At 49.5% G+C, this 22206-nt stretch overlaps 1 protein-coding gene across 5 annotated transcripts in view; it reads right to left on the reverse strand.

Moving 5' to 3' along the window:
• Window positions 1-22206, reverse strand: part of MROH1 (maestro heat like repeat family member 1) — a 2054050-nt gene that overhangs the window by 878656 nt on the left and 1153188 nt on the right. For all 5 annotated transcript variants that reach the window (XM_078686516.1, XM_078686513.1, XM_078686514.1 and 2 more), the window contains one exon: window positions 9883-9962. In XM_078686516.1, coding sequence (XP_078542642.1) covers window positions 9883-9962 — 80 coding nt within the window. The remainder of the gene's footprint in view (window positions 1-9882; window positions 9963-22206) is intronic.

The following is a 22206-nucleotide window of genomic DNA, read 5'->3' on the forward strand; positions in this document are numbered from 1 at the left end:
GACACGTGCACATTTGAAATATTTATTTACTAATGCAGTGTTCTCAAACGCAGTATCTTAGCTAATACAAGCAAACAAATTATAAGAAGCAAAGTTATCAGCATAGTTACTAGTCCATAAAAGGCAAAAGGTGACAACATGCTAATATGTTGAAATGAATAGGAGTTAACAACACCTATTTCTCACCCTCCCTAACTAGCATATTATATTATATCTAAGAAGGTCTCTTTGGGTTTTAGCAGGGCGGCCCCATACCTCAAGTTCTTAGTGGCAGAGGATCACATCATCTTCCACCAGCTCTCTGCATGCGAAGCACCATCAAGTGTGTGTCGTGTGCTCTTAGCAAAGCAATATAAACGCGCCTACAGCTAGATTTTGGCAGCAGCTGCATTTATGTTATGTCTAGGAAGGTGCGAAGATCAGACCTCACAACACTGTGTCGAGTTATCCTTGAAGGCTTCAGCACTCACTGTACAGACATATTTTACCAAGCAAAGCTGATATCAGAGCAATAACATATTATTCTCGTGTAAATCACAACTGAGAAGTTGGCCTGATATATGATGTTCACTAGTTCTAGTGACCACCTTGTATCAGTCCAAACAACCCTTATGGTGATTGGTTGTAAGTCAAACTTATAGACCAGCTATCCTAATGGTAGCATGGACAAAGCAGTCTTAGGCTAAACTCTTTTGGCATGTGAAGCCAGCTGTTTTACCACAATATAACCCCTTGAATACCAGATGAAAGGACACCACACAGGTTGTTATGAAAATAAACAATATATTTATTAATAACAACACCTCTGAACTCTTTATGAGATCAGAGGGCTAAGCACATGACAATACTAGGAAAGAAATACGAGTATGCACAATATTTACTCGTGTGCCTTAGGGGCACGACAAACCATATACTAAGAACAATGGAATGCGAGGAAGGAAAATACTGTAAAGAGATCCAGAGGCTGGAGGATCGCTGGGACTACGCTACGAACTAGGTAAGTAAGGAGCAGGAGGCCCACGGGACTCACGTGCAGAGTGGAAACTCTCACGCGGGATGCGTACCAACGTCTATGGATGCTACAGTTTAGAAAGTTACGGATTCCGGACGAACCCGGCTGGATGGAGGGAAAACAACAGTGGACCTGAACACTAGGATAGTGAACACTGACTTCAGCACCTAGAAGCTTTAGTTACCTAAGCCACAGGCTGCGGGTGCATAGGGCTGAAGTGGTGTCGGGTTTGCTGTGTTGATCCCGGTGATGTCTGAAACAAGGAGTTGCTGGCAGGCAGCCAGATGGAGGAGTCCGGTGGTTCCAAGGATGGAACTGGAAGGAAGAAGTCCTGAAAGGGAAGGGGACAGAGTCTTGGTCACTAGCCAGTGACGGTGCTGGAACCAGGAGGGAACCAGATGCTGTTGCCGCGTTCAGGTGAAGGAAGGGTCGCTTCTCTCTGTAGCTGCGCGGACCAGGAGCTGCTCTTCACAACCAGGCTGGAGGCACGAGCGGTCCCACGTAGTCTGCTGCTGTCGGCGGTGTCGGACCGTCGATCTGGACAACAGGCCTTGGCTAATGCAAGCCACGCGGTGAAACAGAGATGGCGTCTGGTGCGGACCAGGAGGGTCCGGGGTGCTTCTCGTTCACAGGGAAGCAAGGGCCAGTCTGGGGGACCAGACTAGCAGTGTTGGATTCTTCGGATCGTCGTCTCAGAGGTCACGAGCCAGCCGGCAAGTGACCAGACAACAGGAGATGCAGCAACCAGGCAAAAGGGCCCCACGCAGATCTCGTGGATGCTGGGGGGCTGGTCTTTGGTGCAGGAGCTGCGTCGGTGTAGGGCTTCTCAGACCCTGATGCACTCACTCGAGGATCCCTCGGCGGTCGTGCTGGAAGTGCTGTGCAGGTTTCTCAAGATGGCCGTCTCCACGTTGCTCGTCGCACCCACGGGTCCCAGCTGTGCTGTGGATGTGGGTAGAGGTCAGACAGGTCTGGAGGTCCGGGTCTTGTCGAGCTGGATCGTCGGATTCCGGGATGGAAGGACTTTGCAGCAAACCGCACAGGAGCTTGATGGTGCCTGCGAAGCAGGATGGTCACTCCCTGACCATAGGGGAGATTCTTCAGTCTTCTGATGTTCAGGAGGTCGAAGGTCAAGAGTTTCTTCATGGAAGTTGTCAAGATTAATCTAATTTGGAATGGGACCAGCTCCTACCTTTATTCAGCTAAAGGGGGCTGCACTACGACTAGGTCCCTCCTCTGGGTGGGACCAGGAAGGGGGGTGGTTACACCCCCTATCCTTTGTCCGGTTTCCCGCCAGAGCTGGGGCTGGAGTGCCCCAGCAACTGGTTGGAACCGGTGTATGCACAGGGCACCTTGTGTGCCCCAGGCATTTCTCATTCCTTTCAGCCTTGGCCTACCTAATACACAAAATCCTGTCTGGGGTGGTGCTAGCACCTCCCAAGGCAGGAAACCCTTTGTCTGAGCCTCCCTCGCTGGAAGGACTCCCAGCAGCAGGAGGTCAGACTTGTGTCTGTGGTGGCAGCATCCATCTTGTGATGCTGAGGTTCGAGTTAACTTTAACCGGGGTTCACAGTTACATACATGTAGTGTCCCTCTAGAAGGGTGGAATGCTACCCCCGTCGCCAGAATTGGCGAGGGGGTAGTATTCCAATTCGTATGACACCTTACTCGACATGTTTTGATAATGTTATACCAGAGTTAGCATTTAACCGCGAGGATTATAATGCACTTAAGAGTATATGGTATAGCGTTATCATGGAACAGCTATTAGGACTTGGTTCCGCAAGCTGCAAACGGGCTCAGCTCATGCCAGAGCACCATCTCACATAATTCCAAGCACTCTGCCTTCAGGATTGATAAGGCCTTCTCTAGGAGTGACTGATAGGAATATATGTGTCCATTTTAGGTTTAGATATAGGGAACTATATCTAAAGCAAAGGGTGATTACACCACCTTGCCCCAGCTGTCGTGCAGCCAGTTGTGTCTGTTTAGATGGCCAGCCAGGGGTGGCATAATACATGCTGCAGCCCCTGGTAGGCCCTGGGTACACCTATGCCCTGGATACCTAAGGTATACTGTACAGGGACTGATAAGGTGGCCCAGTACCAATTGGTAAATGCACCTAGGGTACATGGTTGTAATTTTAGAGAGAGAACAGCTAGGCTGTGGGTCTGATTAGCAGGCCCACAGCCAGGGAAAGTCGTAAACCAGTGAAGCATAAAGCAAAAATCTGGGGTGGCCATGGGATTGCAGACCCCACTCTCCTACAACAACGCTCTTCTAGGCTGAAAGCTAAAACAACAATTATGTGTCGTGTGCAGAAGCAGCAAAAGGTAAAATGGCAGTTAAACATTTAATAAGCTCATGCTAACTTAACACGGTATATAGGTAAGCAGTAACTATATGACACTGTCAAGGGGACTTGTTTGAGATGACTATAGATAACAGTCTGCTTTGTCACACAATTAGAGAGACTGTTTCAGGTGAATGAGCGGCTGATGTGATTTTTTTAAACAAATTAGTTTAAGCAACATGGAGTGAGCAGGGCACTGTTTCACAGAAGTCATGTTTATTTCTTGGTTTTAATAGGAGCGGTGCTTCATCTCCCTGAGCCGTAGCCAGGTGAGGCGAGGTGTGATCCTCCTGCTGGATGGGTAAGCAAGGAGTAATAATTCATTATTGAATAATGAGGCACATCATGGTGAAACTCACCAGTGCCAGAATATATTGACACCAAGTTGAGATACGATATTGATAGTTTTGAGCATATATGTACATGCATTTACCTCACTGACCAGAAAAGTTGATTGATTGACATTACTTTTTTATGTTACAGTGGCCATTTGCACAATGCCACCCGCAGAGGATTTGGTGTACACCTAGGATCCCAGGTGACATGGTTGTATTAGTTCCAGCCAGTATTATTCACTGAATTGTATTATTATTATTTATGCACGTTGCAGTAGCAATTATTAGAGGTCCTGCGGAAGGCAGAGGATTACTCTTTTTCCTCATTTGCTGAAACATGTCGACCCCATTAACCACCATGACAGTTATTTGTTGAAAGCTGTCTTTCTTGCACTGTTTTTAGTCTTGAGCACTGAGAAATACTAATAAATATTTTTTTCTCTCATTTCCCAATTTTAAACGCATTTTTTTAAATCTGTTTTGCACTGCAAAAATTGTTTTTTCCCCATCACGTCATATAATTATTCGCATCTGCAGGTCACTTAGTTACTCGCAGGTTGGTTTAGGACATTACCAACAGGTCCTGATTTGACCACTAACGAGTTACTATAGAGACACTAGGAGGAGACCCAGATGATGATAAAGGATGGCACCTTCCTCTCCGGCAGAACTCAGAGCGTCCGCCTCCCACCCTTCCGCTCCACCGCCACTGAGATCATCTGTGGTGTATCCCAGGGCTCTTCCCTCAGCCCAATGCTGTTCAACATCTACATGGCATCCCTCGCCCACGTCGCCCAACAGCACGACCGCAACATCAACTCCTACGCCGATGACACCTAGCTGATCATCTCCCTCACCAAAGACCATCACACCGCCAAAACCAACCTCCACGAAGGAATGAAGGCTGTCGCCGAATGGATGAAGAACAGCAGTCTGAAGCTGACCTCGGACAGGATGGAGGTCCTGATCCTCGGCTCCACCCCTTCAGCCTGGGACGATTCCTGGTGGCTGACATCACTGGGAACAGCACACACACCGACCACGCACGCAACCTGGGGCTCATCCTTTACTCGACCCTCTCCATGACTAAGCAGTTCAACGCCATCTCTTCATCCTGCTTCAACACCCTACGAATGCTCCACAGGATCTTCAAGTGGATCCCCACCGAAACAAGAAGAACAGTCACCCAGGCCCTCGTCTCCAGCAGGCTGGACTACGGAAATGCCGTCTACGCAGGAACGTCAACCAAGCTCCTGAGACTGCTACAACGCATCCAGAACACCTCGGCACGACTGATCCTCGACATTCCCCGCCGCAGCCACATCACCACCCACCTGAGAGTTCTTCATTGGCTCCCCGTCAGCAAGAGGATAACCTTCAAGCTCCTCATCCACACACACAAGGCCCTCCACAACACCGGCCGAGCATACCTCAACAGACGACTCAGCTTCTACAACCCTAACCGCAAGCTCCGCTCCGCCAGCCTCGCCCGCGCCACAGTCCCCCGCATCTGAAGAACAACCGCTGGTGGCAGATCCTCCTTCCACCTCGCAGCCAAGACCTGGAACACCCTCCCCACCAACCTACGGCAGACCCAAGACCTACCGGCCTTCAGAAGACTTCTCAAGACATGGCTCTTCGATCAGTAGCAGCACCCTCCCCCCCGCCAGCACCTTGAGACCCTCACGGGTAGGTAGCACGCTTTACAAATGTCCTGATTGATTGACTGATTTGGTGACTGATGGCAATCCATACCTGTAATAAGGTCCCCTTTTTCTGCACTTAGGATATAGAAGGTTCCACTTGTGAGTGAGGTAGATTTTAGAATTAATCTTTATTTATTTTTCATTTTATTTTAAAGGTTTTATATAGCGCTGGCTAGACCCGGAGGTATCAGAGCGCTTTACATGAGTATTCAGACCATAATTGCAGGTTACATTGTTACAAAGGTTACATAGTTATAAGAGCCTGGCAACATTGTGACAAGTAAGGTCGAGACAAACAAAAAGGACATGTACGTAAGGGAAAAAGCAGGCAAGCGGAGAAATTCAGGGGAGGAAGGGGTAAGAGCAGGGGAAGAAGACAGAGAATGGAGGAGAGAAGAGGAAGGGAGGATGAGAGACAGCATGGAAAAAGGACTGGGGTGACGGGGACACAAACCGGTAGACAAGCTCCCTTTCCCATTGTGAATCCCTTGCATCTTACTTTTTGGGGAAGGTCCAAGCTATATATAGGACATTCCCTAGCATAGGGTCCACTGCGGAAAGTATTAATGGGGTTCACCACCAGACCACACTGCTTGTTTCCCCCCCCCTTACCTTGGATGGTTTTGACAAACTTGCGTTGCAAGTTAAATCTGGGTCTCCATCTGACCCAGTAAGGCCTGCTCTCTTTCGAGACCAAGCTTTTATGGGGCGTACAGTTGTATGCTCCCTTGTCAATCTCTCCTTGGAAACGGGAACTGTACCATCTAAGTGGAAACAAGCCGTGGTGTCCCCGATTATTAAAAAGCCCACCCTGGACCCCTCTAAGCCTGAAAGCTATCGCCCCATCTCGCTGCTACCCTGGCCAGCCAAGATCACTGAAGCCCACGTCAACTTGGCCCTGTCTGAACATCTGACTCGGACCAATGCCCTCGACCCCACACAAAACGGATTCCGTGCTGGGCACAGTACGGAAACTGCGTTACTTGTGATTGTGGAACATCTCCGGGCAAGGTTGGATGCTGGTCAAACGGCGGCGCTTATTTTGTTAGATCTTAGCGCCGCCTTTGATACGGTAGACCACAGCATCCTCCTGCGTCGACTCGAGGAGACTGGTATTGGCGGTCAGGTGTTGCAATGGTTCCGCTCCTTTTTAGACGACCGCTCCTTCTGTGTTGCCATCCCTCCCTTCAAGTCCAACTACCAACCACTGGCCATGGGGGTTCCGCAAGGGTCCTCGCTGAGTCCCACGTTGTTCAATCTATACGTGAGACCGCTGGCTGATGTCGCTAGGCAGTGGGGCCTTACTTTGGTCTCATATGCCGACGACACTCAGCTGGCGGTTACTCTCAGCGGGGATGCGGAAACCGAGGCCCCCAGGTTTCAGTCTGGACTGAAGGCGGTGGCTAGTTGGCTGACAGGCAACTGCCTTCAGCTAAACGCCACTAAAACAGAGGTGATGGTCGTCGGGAAGGGAGTGGAGCTGTGGGGTGACCACTGGTGGCCCCCAGAGTTGGGTCCTACTCCGATCCCGGTATCGGAAGTGAAAAATCTGGGGGTATGGCTGGATGCGGGCCTCTCCTTTATAGGCCATACTAAAAGAACTGCGGCCTGCTGTTTCGGTCTCCTGAGGGGCTTGAGACCTGTTCTCAAGTTCTTTGATGCCCCGACCAGGCAGCTGGTGATCCAGGCCACTATCATCTCTCGCCTGGATTATGCCAGCTCTCTCCTGGCTGGGGCCAACCAGGCTGAACTAACCCGTTTACAACGGGTTCAGAATGCTGCGGCGAGGGCGATTGTTGGTTTACCCAGATTCTGCTCAGTGACAGGTGTCCTTCGCTCCCTACACTGGCTCCCGGTTAGGAAGCGCATCCTCTTTAAGGTCTTGTGCCTTGCTTTTAAAATCTTGAGAGGTACAGGCCCGGAAATCCTGTCAAGTTGTCTGTCTTTTTATGTCCCTGCCCGTTGCCTCCGCTCTCAAGGTCTGGCCCTTGCGGTGGTTCCCAGATTCAGGCTTAGCCGCATGGGAGGCCGCTCGTTTAGGGTAATGGCTGCGTCAGCATGGAACTCCCTGCCTGTCGAAATTCGCTTGCTGGAGGACCTTCTGACCTTTCGGAAGGCTATAAAAACCTTCTTGTTTTAGCTGTTTCTTAGTTTCTGTTTTTAGCCTCTCGTTGTGTTACGGGCTACCTTGTCTCTGCGCCAGGACGCTCCTTGGCTGGAGTATCTGTGCGCACAATAAATAGACGTAACATAACATAACATAACAAGTCAGAGCTGCGTCCAAAGTCCAGTAAGCTGTGATCCCAGGGGAAGTGGTATCATTTCCCCATCTCTGTTGCGAGAGGCTCCCTATACGCAGTGGACTCTCTCAGAGGGGTCTCTGAGACTCCAAAGCCTACATACTGGATCCTTCCCCAAAAAGGGAAGGAATGCTTTGGCAAGGGGTGCCATACCATACCCCAACTGTGAGTGGCTCCCTAGGTGCTGTGGGCTCTCTCAGCGGGTTCGCTGAGACTCCCGAGTATAAATATTGGCTCTTTCCCCAACAAGGGAAGAAGGAGTGCTAAGTCAAAGGGAACAAAAGAACAGGGGCTAGGCGGTGTAGTGGGCAAGGGGAAAGATCCAGGTGAAGGGATAGGAGCAAAGGAAGTAAGACAAAGAAAGAGAGAGTGCTACACGCTAATCTATTATAATAAAATAAATAAATAAATGGGAACAGATAGCTAGATAGGAGACAAGGAAAAGAGTTACAGAAATACGATGGGGGGGGGGGGAGAGGGTGTGAGAAAGGGAGATGGTGAGAAAAACTGTGCCCAAACTGTGCCCAAAGTCAAGCTGGGTAGGTGACGGTCAGGGGATGAACACAGGCCAGTGTCATCAATAGCTGAACAGAGAAGCTTCCCCGGGCATCGGACTTACTGCTCGGACTCCGCTGTCAGAATGGAGATCAGGAGTACTCAGAGATTGTCAGATTAGACCCGTGGGCAGGTTTGTGTATTATATGTCGAGTATGGGGAGTATATCCACGCTAGGTCTTAAAACATTCCCTGAGACCGTCTTCTAACTGTTGTTTTGTTTTAGCCTATGGATATGACCACATCAATTTTGATTTCACTGTGTGGGTACTGTTTCCGAAATGGAGGATGAAGCTTATGTTCTAGATGGACAATGTAAATTGCAGAACCCCAAATTAGACCTACCCTTTTGGTGGTTAACGAAATCACTGGGTGTGGGAGTCAGGGGACAGTGACATGTTTGAAATGCAAGTGTGTTCCTTGGGTGTGTCCTTCCCTGTGATCTACTAGAGGCGCTTCATTCAAAAGCTAGCTGGTTGCAAGTGCGATGGTTGTCCCCCTCCTTTGTGTACCAATTTTTTGGGTAGTCTTGATAGAGAGCTTCGCAGACTCCTCCTCCTTCTTGCTTTCACCTAAAGAGAGAAGAAGAGTGTGTGTGATGTGCCTGAAGCCAGTACTCCAAATGAAGGAACTCTGTAGAAATATTTTATGGGCAGTCTCTCCAAATTAAAAAAAGGTTGTGGAGAAGAGGCTGCAAGCAACTGATGTGGAATAGAACCCTTGCTTAAAAGCAAACATGGAACAGCAACACGAGAGCATTCTGGTGGAATACAGGTCAAGTAAGTAACATTCTATAAAGGCTAGAACTACAACACAAGTAGCTTATGTACTACAAGTTGCCTACAAGGATTGTTTAAAAAGGCTGGAGATTCCACTAACTGTTTCAGGAATTCTCATAATCAAAGGAGTCTGTACCCAACTGGACCTTTGTGACCCAAGAGTGGAGACTGACTGCCAGCTATGGCAGTATAGATAATCGCCTCCAGAAGATTGCAATCAGCTGCTAATATCTGCTTTGGAAGGGGGACTGTTGAACTGAGAGGTGGGGATGTCCCTGCAAACACTTCTGCAGGAGGAGAAACCAGGAGAGCTGCTCTTTTTGAAACCAGCTGCAGGCACCACCCGAGATGGAGACTGCTCAGGAGAAGTGACGATGAGCTGTGGCAGCGCCTCAGCGCTGGTCTGTACCAACTTTGTCTTGTTTCCTTAATTGACTCTGCAACCTCTGCCTTCTTGCATTTGAAACAATTCAGAAAATTGTTTCTCATCTTCATGAACATCAGGGGTTGACATCATTGGATGAAAACTAAGCTACAGTTATTTAAGTTCAGTGTTAAAACTAGCGTTATTAAAATGCCTACATATGAACAAATACACTGCTGACATACCATCCCTGTGCTGAGATCTCTAACCCTAGCATTCAATCAAAATCTCAAAACTAGGTTTTCTTCTAAGATGCTCAGCATGATCCATATAAGATTCGTCTGTCTCTGCTTCTGAATACACACTTAGATAATCCCCTGCTCTACTTTCATGATATACAATTCATGGACTGTCAGTAAGAGAAGGTCAGAAAGTGAATTAATGCACAGACGACATGGTGGTGATTAAGAAAGGATACACAAGATGTGTAGAGCAGACAATTGCCCTCTGACGTAGAGGTGACTTCAAAGACTCCAGAGGCTCCGACTTTATAAACTCCTACAAGAAATAGAAAGAAAACACCTGGTAATTCGTCTCATGTTCTTTCTCTCCATCTCTACATCATTATCTGTCTACTATATCCTGTTGGTTCTCTTGTTTTGCCTTTCTTCTGTCCCTTTTCCCTCTCTCCAGTCCTCTCTCTTCCTTCCCTCTCGATTTTTCTCTTACTCACTCTTACACATACTTCAAGGATTACCACTTCCCTTAATCCTTATGGTTCAGAGGACAGTTTGGAATAAACAGTTTGTGAAAATCAACAGCAAAATCACCTCACCTCTGCAGAAACAAAGATGTAAATGTTACTTAACTTCAGACGTTGCTTCTGATGAATGTTCTTATTTTCTAGCAAATTAAAAATGTAATGTATAATTTCCAGGTGAAGCTTGATCGGATAGGTTTACAAAGTTGAATTAGAGTACCGAAAGTGACATCTGTTTGACAAAGGAGCTTTCTCATGACCAGGACGACTGCTTAAGTTCCCCACATCGCACATGCGAATAAAAAGACAGTAATGGCCCCTGTGCATCTCATTCCTAATAACAGTCATGAAATGTGTTTTTAATTAACTGTTTTACTGTTCTAAAATGGTAGATTTATAAATAAAATACACATTTTTTTTAAAGGAAGGGTGTATCTGATCTGCAGTTGAAGGCTGTTATGAAAACATGAGTTTGATTTGATAAAGGACAAGTTACTTACCTTCGGTAACGCCTTGTCTGATGGAGACATGATCTAGCCACAGATTACTTATCTTTGAATTTCTCCAGCATCAGACTGGATCAGAAAGATTTTTTTTCAAGCAATACCCCTGCGCGCCAGTAGGTGGCCTCTGTCGGCTCCGCGTGACGTTGTCGGCGCTGTTGTGATGTCTGCGTCATCAATATAGGCACCACCTTGGCAAGCTTGACGCCATCACTTTCCACAACTTTCCACACCAGAAACGCACAGCCATGAAGTGCACTGACATTGGTGTGTTCTGACGAATTAGAGCCCTAAAGAACAAGTTACTTACCTTCGGTAACGCTTTTTCTGGTAGATACAATATCTGCTTGTGGATTCGGAAATTCTTTTTGTAGCTTCGCGCCGACGTGGACGACGTCACAGAGGCACCGCATCGCGCGCGACTCCGCTGACGTCACCGACACCATAATAGGCCCGCGCGGGCGTGATGACATCAGTTCTGCCCATTTTTCCGTGCCTTCGAGGCACACGGACGGACCGATGACAGCAGATATATACACAGTATACACAGTATACAAATGTCAAGATAACACACACAGTGTGAAGCCAATGCGGGAAAACAAATTGCAATAAACATTTCCTTTGACAATAAAAATATATACATTACAGTAAATCAGGCAAAGCTCCTATACCAGAAAGTCCTGGAGGACAGAGCGCGCAAAGTGGCCGTCCCTCCTCACCTCGGAATCTAAACAGTAATGCTTTGCGAAAGTGTGGAGGGAGGCCCAAGTCGCCGCTCTACAAATATCCTCAACAGGTACACCCCTAGACAAAGCAGATGTAGAAGACTTTGCTCTAGTAGAGTAAGCTCTTATACCCTCTGGAGGTTCCTTACCCGCGAGGGTGTAGCAGATCTTAATGCAGAGGATAATCCATCTCGAGAGCGTGCGCTTGTGCACCGCCTTCCCCTTCTTGTAGCCAGCAAATCCAACAAACAGCTGGTCATCCAACCTGAACTCTCTTGTCCTGTCCAGGTAAAAGCTCCCCGCCCTCTTAGGGTCCAAGCGGTGAAGTCTCTCCTCCTCCTCCTTGGAAGGGTGAGCGGGAGGATAAAAGGTAGGGAGGGTAATGGACTGCCCCAGATGGAAGGGAGTTACCACCTTAGGCAGAAAAGCAGCCCTGGTCCTCAGAACCATTCTTTCAGCGCATGAATGGACAAAAATGGGGGCTTTGAACTAAGAGCTTGAAGCTCACTTACCCTCCTTGCCGAGGTAATTGCCACTAAAAAACATAGTCTTAAAAGACAAAAGTCTCAAGGGACACTTGTGTAAAGGTTCAAAAGGCGAACCCATCAAAAATGTAAGAACAAGGCACAATAAAAGGAGTAAGAGGAAATTTATTGGTAAGGCCCTTAATGAATCGTGATGCAATAGGAGATTTAAACAAAGAATGCTGGTCCAGCAAACAAAGGAAAGCCGATAAGGCCGACAAATAACCTTTGATAGTTGCCACCGCAAAACCCTGCTGGGCCAAGGAAAGTGCAAATTGAAGTATATTGGACAAACGAGCCCTTAAAGGGTCAATGGACTTCTACCCACACCAAGCAACAAATTGAGACCATCTATAAGAATAAATGGACTTGGTGGAGTGACGCCAGGCTGATAAGATGACATCCACCACATCGTGTGGGAGAGAAAAGGAAATCAGGTTGCCCCGCTCAATCTCCAGGCATGAAGGTGTAAGGCTGGAGGTGGGGGTGTAGAACCTGCCCCTCCATCTGGGAGAGGAGATCTGCCCTGTGAGGGAGACGGAGCGGAGGGCACGAGGAGAGGTGGAGAAGATCTGTGCACCACACCCTTCTTGGCCAATCCGGGGCGATCAAAATAACTTGGGCCCGTTCTTGGCGAATCTTCCTCAGAACCAGAGGAATCAAGGGTATGGGAGGAAACGCGTAAAGGAGTTGAGAGTCCCAACTCAACTGAAACGCGTCCCCCAGAGCTCCTTGCATCGGAAACTGGAGACTGCAGAACAACGGGCAGTGAGCATTCTCGTGAGTGGCAAACAGGTCCACCTGAGGAGATCCCCACGTCCGAAAGATATAACAAACTACCTCTGGATGGAGCCTCCACTCGTGGCCGGCGGAGAACTGCCGACTGAGACTGTCTGCACGAACGTTCAGAACTCCGGCCAGATGATTAGCCATCAGACAAATCTGATGGTCCTGAATCCAGGACCAAAGACGCAGAGCCTCCCTGCTGAGACACTGCGACCCCACTCCTCCCTGCTTGTTGACATACCACATCGCGGTCGTGTTGTCCGTCAGGACTTTAACTGACTGACCGCGAAGGGAAGGGAGGAAGGCCTTGAGAGCTAAACGTATAGCCCGCAACTCTAGAAGGTTTATGTGAAGCAACCTTTCCTCTGGAGACCAAAGACCTTTTACCTCCAGATCCCCCAGATGAGCACACCACCCTAGAGTGGATGCATCCATTATCACTGTGGCAGCTGATGGAGGTAGTTGAAAAGGCTTTCCTTGTGACAGATTGCCTTCCACGCTCCACAAAGACAGATCCGCTGCAGTTTCTCTTGAGATCCTCACTGACTCCCTGAGATCTCCGCTGTGCCGATACCACTGCCTGCGGAGGCACCACTGGAGTGCCCTCATGTGCCAGCGTGCATGACTGACCAACAGAATGCAAGAAGCCATCAGGCCGAGCAGACGAAAGACCTTCAGGACTGGAACGACCGCTCCATTGTAAAATAAAGGAATAATTTCCTGTATGTCGCGAATCCTTTGAGGAGGAGGGAATGCACGACACACAGTAGTGTCCAGTATGAACAGCTTGCGCTGGGAGGGCACCAGGTGAGATTTGGGTACATTTATCGAAAAACCCAACCAGTGCAACAACTGAGTTGTCTCTTGCAGATGATGGAGCACTATCTCTGGAGATTCTGCTTTGATCAGCCAATCGTCCAGATACGGGAATACCGGTATCTCCGATCTTCTGAGATGTGCAGCCACCACAGCCATCACCTTGAATTTTAATTTGAATTTGAAAAAGAACTTGATTAAGCGCACTGCGGCCAGACGGCTTCCTGGCGCTGGGGAGATGGGTCAGGCTCATGAGGGGGGCACGAAAGGACTAGCAGCGGAATCCTTGGGAGAACAGAAAAGTTTTAAGGGCTTTGCGGAAATGGGTGTAGAGGGGGATAGAACGAATAGACAAAGGGAGACTATTCCAGATCTGGGGAGCCAGAACCGAGAATCGTGTGCCTCCCGTTTTGGATTTGCGAAAGCGGGGGACATGAAGAAGAGAAAGAGAGGAAGAGCGGAGAGTGCGGCTGGGAGCGTGAGGAGTGATAAGAGACCCAATGAAAAGTGGGGCGGAATGAGTGTGGGCACGGAAGGCCAAACAGGCCAGTTTGAAGGTAGATCTAAACTGTAGAGGAAGCCAATGAAGAGACTTGAGTACAGGGGTGAATGGCAAGATTTAGGAAGGCGAAGAATGAGACGGGCGGCCTGATTTTGAATGGCCTGAAGGCGGCGAGTTTCATAGGCGGGTATGCCCATGTACAGGCCGTTCCCATAGTCGAGGCGAGAGATAAGGGCCATGATTATGGTTATAAGAGCGTCCGTCGAGAAGTACCGAGATATCTTCCGGATAAGGCGGAGGGACAGGAAGCAAGAGGACACTACGGAGCTAACTTGGGCATGCATAGTCAGATCGCAGATCGCAGCTGACCTTGATGCCCAAGGTCCGGACAGAGGAAACCGGTGTAGGAGGGGGACCAAAAGAGGGGGGCCAGTGAACCGCAGACCAAGGATTAGAGGGGCCACCCGTGAGGACAAGCTCCGTCTTGTCCGGGTTGAGCTTCAAATGATTTGAGCTCATCCACTCGGATATAAAGACTAGGGTGGAGCAAAACTTAGGAAGTGACACAGAGGGAGAGGAAAGATCAAAGACGAGCTGGAGGTCATCCGCATAGTTATAAACAGAGACCCCCAACTTAAGAAGAGAAATGATAAGAGGGTAGATATACAGGTTAAAAAGAAGGGGAGAAAGTGAAGAACCTTGGGGGACCCCACAAGTAACCAGGCGGGGAGGGGCCGAGAAGCCTGAAAGATGAACCGCTTGGGTTCTGCCCTGAAGAAAGGACGCAAGCCAGGAGAAGGCGACGCCTCGAATGCCCGCTGCGCTGACACGGTCAAGAAGAATGGAATGATCGACCGTGTCAAACGCAGCGGACAAATCGAGAAGAACCAAAGCCTGGGGAAGATTGATGTCTGCTTTCCCTTTGAGTTCGTCCAGGACTGCGATGATCACTGACTCCGTGGAGTGACCTGGGCGGAAGCCTGCCTGATGGGAGACCCTGGTGAAGACTCGAGGTGCAGTAGTAAGACCAAACGGAAGGATCGCAAACTGGTAGTGTTGTGATCCAACCGTGAAGCGGAGATACTTCCTGTGCGACTTCAGGATGGGAATATGAAAACACGCATCCTGTAAATCAATTGACACCATCCAGTCTTCTTCCAGCAGCGCTTGAAGAACCTGTGCAAGGGTGAGTATCTTGAACTTCTCCTGCTTCAGGTAAAGATTCAAGATCCCGAGATCCAGGATTGGACGAAGTCTGCCATCCTTCTTGGGGGAACAGAAAATACCGGGAGTAGCATCCCTGACCCCCTCTCCTGCTCCGGAACCACCTCTATCGCACCCTTTCTGAACAGCGCCAGGACTTCTTCCTGCAGGAGCAGCAGGTGGTCCTCCGAACAATAACCCTGGCAAGGAGGGTTATTTGGGGGAAATTCCCGAAAGGGAAGCACAAACCCATTCTCCAAGAGATTGAGAACCCAATGATCTGATGTAATCAATTCCCAATCTCGCAGAAAATGGGTAAGCCGACCCCCCACTGGACCCACATGATCCGGAATGGTGGATCTAGGGCTGCTTTGCTGTGTTGGCAGGAGGTTGGGAAGGGGAAGAGGAGGAGGAGGAGGAGGAGGAGGAGGAGGAGGAGGAGGAGGAGGAGGCTTGGCGACCTCTAGGACGAGCTCTTTGTCTGCCCCTGTACGACTTGTACAGCATATTTTGCTGCGGCTGCTGCTGTGATTGTTTGTAGGCCCGAAAGGAAGATCTGCCAAATCCTTTGAATCGCTTTCCAAAAGAGCCCCTGGTTGAAGGCCCAACGACTTTGCCGTCGCTCTGCTGTCTTTAAACCGCTCTAAAGCAGCGTCAGCTTTCTTTCCAAACAACCCTGACCCATCAAAGGGCAAATCCATCAAAGCAGACTGAACATCCGCAGAAAATTCTGAAGATTTCAACCACGCAGCTCTCCTAGTGGCCACTGAAGAGCCCATCACTCTCGCCACTGAATCAGCCGTGTCCAGCCCACTATGGATTACCTGCCTTGCCGCAGCCTGAGTGTCAGAAATCACCTCCTGATAATCCTTCCCATCGTTCTCAGGAATTTTAGGCACCGATTGTTTGACGGAATCCATCAAAGCATGAATTATCTACCCATCAGGCAAGTTGCATTTGTAGACTTTAGCGCCATGCTGGCTGAGGAAAAGATTTTCTTTGCCGCCTGGTCTTGCTTCCTTGATTCCTTTTCCTTAGGAACCTGTAGAAAAGCACCCACAGACTTCTTTGAGCAGGCAGCCTGCATAACCAAACTCTCTGGCAGGGGGTGCGTTGACAAAAAGTCCGGGTCACCAGGTGCCACTCTATACCTTCTCGCAACCGCCCTTGAAACAGCAGGAGCTGTCGGAGGTTTTTTCCACACCTCACAAATAGGCTCAGCCAAAGGGTCATTAAATGGTTCAATAACAGAGGAAGGCGAGTGAAGGACCTCAGTTAGAATGTTAGACTTGTATTCAGCAGTAGGCAGAGTAATATTCAACAAGTCTGCAGCCTTCTTAATAACAACGTGATAAGGTGTTACATCCTTAAAAGATACGTCAGATACAGAGGCCAAATCCCACTCAGGAGACCGCTCAAGACCACTAGCCTCTTTCAGGTCATCAAAAGAATCCTCCGAATCTTGCAGTTCAACTTCCTCCAAATTTTCATCACAATACCTCTCTTCTTTGAGAAGACTCTGTGCCTCACGCCTCGACCTCGCCTTCATAAACGAAGTCGACGGATCCGGGACCGACTCCACCGGAGCCGGAGCCGACGCTGTACTCTAAGTCGGAAGAGGCAGCTTAGCCTGAGGACGAACTGGCTTCGGCATCGGAGTCGAGGGTATCGGCGTCGATGGATTCGGCGTCGAAGGCTTCAGCGGCGCCCGAAAATGCCAATGCGGAGTTGGAGCCGGCATAAAAGGCGCAGGAGCATAAGCCTCGGGGACACCCAGATTAAATGCTAATGGACCCGTGGGACCAACAGGTGCACCAGAGGGGTACATTGCCCTGGAGTAAACTCCAAACATGGCATTCAGGAACTGAGTAGGATCCTGACCTGGAGCCGGAAAGGCTGGATAAAAGCCCCCAGATTGCTCTTGAGGGAGCAGAGTCTTCTCGACCTCGGCCTCCACCTCAGGCTGGTGCACCGGGGTCGACGAACCCGCAGGCAACGAAGCCTCACCCTCTCCTTCTTCTTCCTCATCACCTTCATCTTCATCTTCTTGACCAGAAGGATGGGATGGATTCGGAGAAGGATTCGGCAACTGCTTCGGTGACACAGGCGAATCCCTCGGAGACCTGTACTTCCCAAGCCGAGACCACCGCCTCCTTTCGAAGTAACTTCACCTGTGACTTCGGCCTTGAACTCAAGTCTTTCTCAGAGTGATGGCGAGATTCATGACTCCTCTTCTTATGCTTCTTCCTCAAAGACCTCGAAGCATGCGCCGAAGACGACCAGTGGGACCTCGAACGAGACCTCGAACGCCGAGTTCGTGACCTCGAACTCTTTTTATCCTTTTTGTTTTTCAACTTTGCTATGAGGAGTTTCGTCTCCCTCTCCCGGAGTGCCTTCGGAGTCATCTTTTTACAAGAAGGACAATCTTCGACGTCATGATCGGAGCTCAAGCACCAAACACAGCACTTGTGTGGATCAGTGATAGACATCATCTTGCCACATTCTCCACACGCTTTAAATCCAGTCTTCTTCGTAGACATAACGACAGAAGACAAAGAAAACACCAGTAGAAACACAAAGTAAGAAAGTTACTATACAGCTTCAGACGATCCCTTGAAAACCGTTAGCGTCGACGACGCGGAAAAAAGGGAACTGATGTCATCACGTCCGTGTGGGCCTATTATGGTGTCGGTGACGTCAGCGGAGTCGCGCGCGATGCCGTGCCTCTGTGACGTTGTCCACGCGGCGCGAAGCTACAAAAATTATTTCTGAATGTTGCTGATGCAAGGGGATATTCACAAGGTGAGGAATCCACTGGCAGATGTATCTATCAGAAAGGGATCAGCTGTAACTCTAACAGCAGTGCTGGGAGGATGAGTGGGTTGGTAGGAAATCTGCAGCTAGATCATGTCTCTACCAGATAAGGCGTTACAGAAGGTAAGTAAATTGTCCATCTGGTAGAGACACACAGATGCATATTTGTTGCCTTTGATTAGATAACCAAGCAATACCATCCCCGGAGGAGGGACTGTGGACATGTTTAGACCAGAAGTCCTGCAGGACAGAGGCCAAAAAGGCCATCCCTGTGGACTTAACTATACAGACAGTAGTGCTTGGTAAACATGCTAGATAGTTTTAGCACTACTCGATAGTTTTAGCACTCCTGAGGCGGAAGCCGGGAGTTAGTGTATTTACTGCAAACTATAGCTGCTACTCATTTCATTTTCGCCGCATTTTAAACATACACACTAAGCTTTCCTTTGTGCACTTTCTACCCCCTTTTTAATTGTACTTACCTTCTGGATTGTTATCCCCTCCTGGGACCCCTGCCACCATTCTCGAGCCAATTTGCGGGCTCGACAGGATCATGGTCCTCTCCTCCCCAGGCGCAGACATCGGGCGCCATCTTGAGTGAGGAGTAGGACAGCGCTCTAGTGCAAAGGCCGATTTGGGGCCCTCGCACTAGAAATTGAGCGCGCAGAAGCAAGAAGGTAACTCGATAGTTTTAGCACTCCTGAGGCGGAAGCCGGGAGTTAGTGTATTTACTGCGAACTATAGCTCCTACTCATTTCATTTTCGCCGCATTTTAAACATACACACTAAGCTTTCCTTTGTGCACTTTCTACCCCCTTTTTAATTGTACTTACCTTCTGGATTGTTATCCCCTCCTGGGACCCCTGCCACCATTCTCGAGCCGATTTGCGGGCTCGACAGGATCACGGTCCTCTCCTCCCCAGGCGCAGACATCGGGCGCCATCTTCAGTGAGGAGTAGGACAGCGCTCTAGTGCAAAGGCCGATTTGGGGCCCTCGCACTCGCACTATAAAATGAATGGCACTTCCCGTCCGCGCAGCGGGCGCGCCGATGGCAGAAGAAAGGGGAACCACTCTCAGCTTAACGGTGCACTTTATGGACCCCATCCAAAGGACGAGAGAACATGAGAGATACAACCACATGAAGAGATGCAACCAGAGCCTACCATACCAGCCTATAAAAAGAATGCTGGAGGAGCTTCTGCCAGGAACCAAAGGGCAAGAGGTAAAAACTGAGTAATGCTTTGAGCACAACAGGCGGGTACAAGAAACACACAAAGTGCACACCCAGTACCAAAGGGGAGAACAGGGGTGAACAGCAGCAATGTAAACCCTGCTGAAGCAGGTCACTACCAACACAGCAATAGGTAACCGGTTGGAGAGACCTTAAGGTAGAATGGCTAAAGAGGCCAAGGACAACTGCAATCAGAAGGGCTGCCCCGCAGGCATAGCTGGTATAACAGTAGGATGACACCCTGTAAAGAGGCACGTCCAAAGGACAGGGCAACAGAGGTACAAAAAGCACCACGTAGAAACGTGGGGAGAGTCTCTAAACCAGGGACCAAACCCTCCGAGTAGAGGAAGGTAAGATAAGTACAGTGTCCGAACACTAAGAAAAAAGAGCAGTCGCAAAACTGGGAAACCCCCCAGTAAGTAGAAGCAAGGAGGAACTTTATAGGTAAGTTGCAACAACTCAGAAAGGCTCCCCGACACATGGGTACACAGGTCCAGTCCTTGCAATCTCGAAAGGAGGTGGTGACCCAAGAAAGGGAAAGCCATGGCAACCGGCACGTATACATACATGCAAAACATCAAAATCTGTATTGACAGAACAAGCCAGGAGAATGGAACATGTCCATACTTGATCATACCCAGCACAGTAAGGGCAGGCATGAGCCAATTAGAAGAGGGGAACTTAAAAGAACACTGAGAACACTGTATAAGAGACCACCAAGGGATCATGGAGCATACAGGTTCCCCAAGCCCTTTTGAGGCAAGCAAAGCTGTATAATAAGTACCCCACATGAAGTATGCACACCCCAACATCGGGATACACCTCTTAGGATAGGATATGTGTTTTTAAAGCGCTCAAATGCCGTGGCGTCTTAGCACTGATGTATGTGGAAGATGAAACCCACCTGAGTTCTCAGGGAGACTAGGCAGAGGCAAACAACCATGTTATCAATGCCTTCCTGAAAAGCTGCTAGTTGGACGGAAATCTCATGGCCACTGGCATTCTATTCCAAAGTTAAGCCACACAGTTCAACAGCATCCTACCACCCCACCTTGTCCGCCTTATCTTTGTAACCTGCACTAGGCCCAAAGTTGCCGATTTTATAACACACGAGGGAGTATAGGGTGTGAACAGTATTTTAATATCCTCTGCACCCCTCCCGCCCCCCCCATAGAGTACCTTGTGTACCAAGCATAAGGCCTTAAAATCCACTCGCTCTGGACCGGGAGCCAATGCAATGATTTGATCCCTGCCAAAGTTGATTGTCCCTTCGGTATGTTTAAAAGCAGGCGTGCTGCCGTATTCTGTAACGACTTAGGGCAATCAAGTCAAAGAGCGCAGTAATGAGCTTAACCCGTGAACGTGAGTTCCGAGCCCTATGCCGTTACCAAGCTGAGCCACCGGCTCAATACCACAGTCAGAGGACCAGATACAGCAACCTGTGGAACACCTCCACCGCAGGCCAACAGAGAAAGCAAAACGCATCCAAAGGATGCCAATAAAAGGATAATTCCCTTTGTAGAAAAGAAGACGTAAGGCTCACAGCCCAGGCTAAACATAGAGCGAATCTAAGGAATGCGAAATGAAAAAGTAACCCCAGAGAAAACAGGCCAGGGAGGACCTAAGAGGGAGGATGAAAGCCCGAAAGGAGCCGCTGAACCACCAACTCGGCATGATCATCAAATAACAAAACCCCATTAAAGGGTAAGTCATCCAGCCGTTCCCGGATATTTTCTGGGAAGACACGGTCTCTCAACCAAGCGTGGCGCCTTAAGGCAACAGAACCCGCCATAGCTCGGTCTAAAGAATCTGCCGTATCTAAGGCTGAACGTATTGTGAATTTGGCGAGATCACGGCCATCCAAGAGGAGGTGAAGGAGATCAACGCGAGCACCTTCAGAGGTGGTAGGAAACAAAGACTCCGCGGAGTCCCACAGGGCAGAGGTAGCCCGAGCCAAAACACACACTGTATTTAAAGAACGCAGGGCCGCACTAGTGGATGCAAAGATGTTCCTACCCCACGGCTCAAGCCAACTTGACTCCCAAGAGGGAGGAAGCATTAGAGGTGGCAGGGAGGGGAAAGCAGTCTGTTACACAAACTCATGCACATCAGGATGGACAAAAAGCCACACCGGGTCGCGTGGAGCTGGACGGTGACGGTGCAAAAGTGAACGAGCCACCAGGTCACCTGAAGCAGGCCGACCCAAGCACCCAAGAGGGCATCATAAAGGGAAGCCTCAAAGGGCAGAAGCGGCTCCACATTGCCGGACCCACGGTGAAGGATCTCACGCAAGGGGTCAACAGACAAAGGGGCAGGATGAAGTTGCATATTTAAAATGTGTGAGGCTAATGAGACCACTCTCAAAAAGGCTGCACCAGCCTCGGTAGCCCTCAGAGGAGGAGACAACAGCTAATTTGTGGGGGAGGGTTGTAAGATGACCCTCCCCAAACACTGAGGGTGCGACCAATGACCCGCGAGGTTCCTGGGGAGGGGAGGAGCTTGCAGGCTCTGGGAGTTCCTGAGGAGGCTCCACAAATTCCACAAGTTCTGGACATCCCCTGAAAATCCAGTGGACCTCATCCAGGCATAGCGGTGAAGCGCTACCGATGTTGAATTGGTCCTGCCCAGAGAGTCGGCGGTGTCCAGCCCACAACGGATGGTAAACTTTGCTGCATCTCTCCCAGCGGTGACAGCCTGTGAGAGCACTACCCGGGCCTCCTCCGGACACTGAGGCAGCATGTGTGCCACCTTATCCCACACTGAGTGCGAATAACGGCCCAAGAGACATGCGGTGTTTACGACCGCAGTCCTAAGCTGGCGGAAGAGAAAATTATCTTGCCAAGATAGTCTAGCTTCTTGGATTCCCTTTCCGGTGGAGGAGTAGGGAATCGCTTTTGGAGGTAGAGGCTTGGACCACCAAGCTCTCCGGGGTGGGGT

The sequence above is a fragment of the Lissotriton helveticus genome, chromosome 4_1 (assembly GCF_964261635.1).
Source record: "Lissotriton helveticus chromosome 4_1, aLisHel1.1, whole genome shotgun sequence".
Lineage (NCBI taxonomy): Eukaryota > Metazoa > Chordata > Amphibia > Caudata > Salamandridae > Lissotriton > Lissotriton helveticus.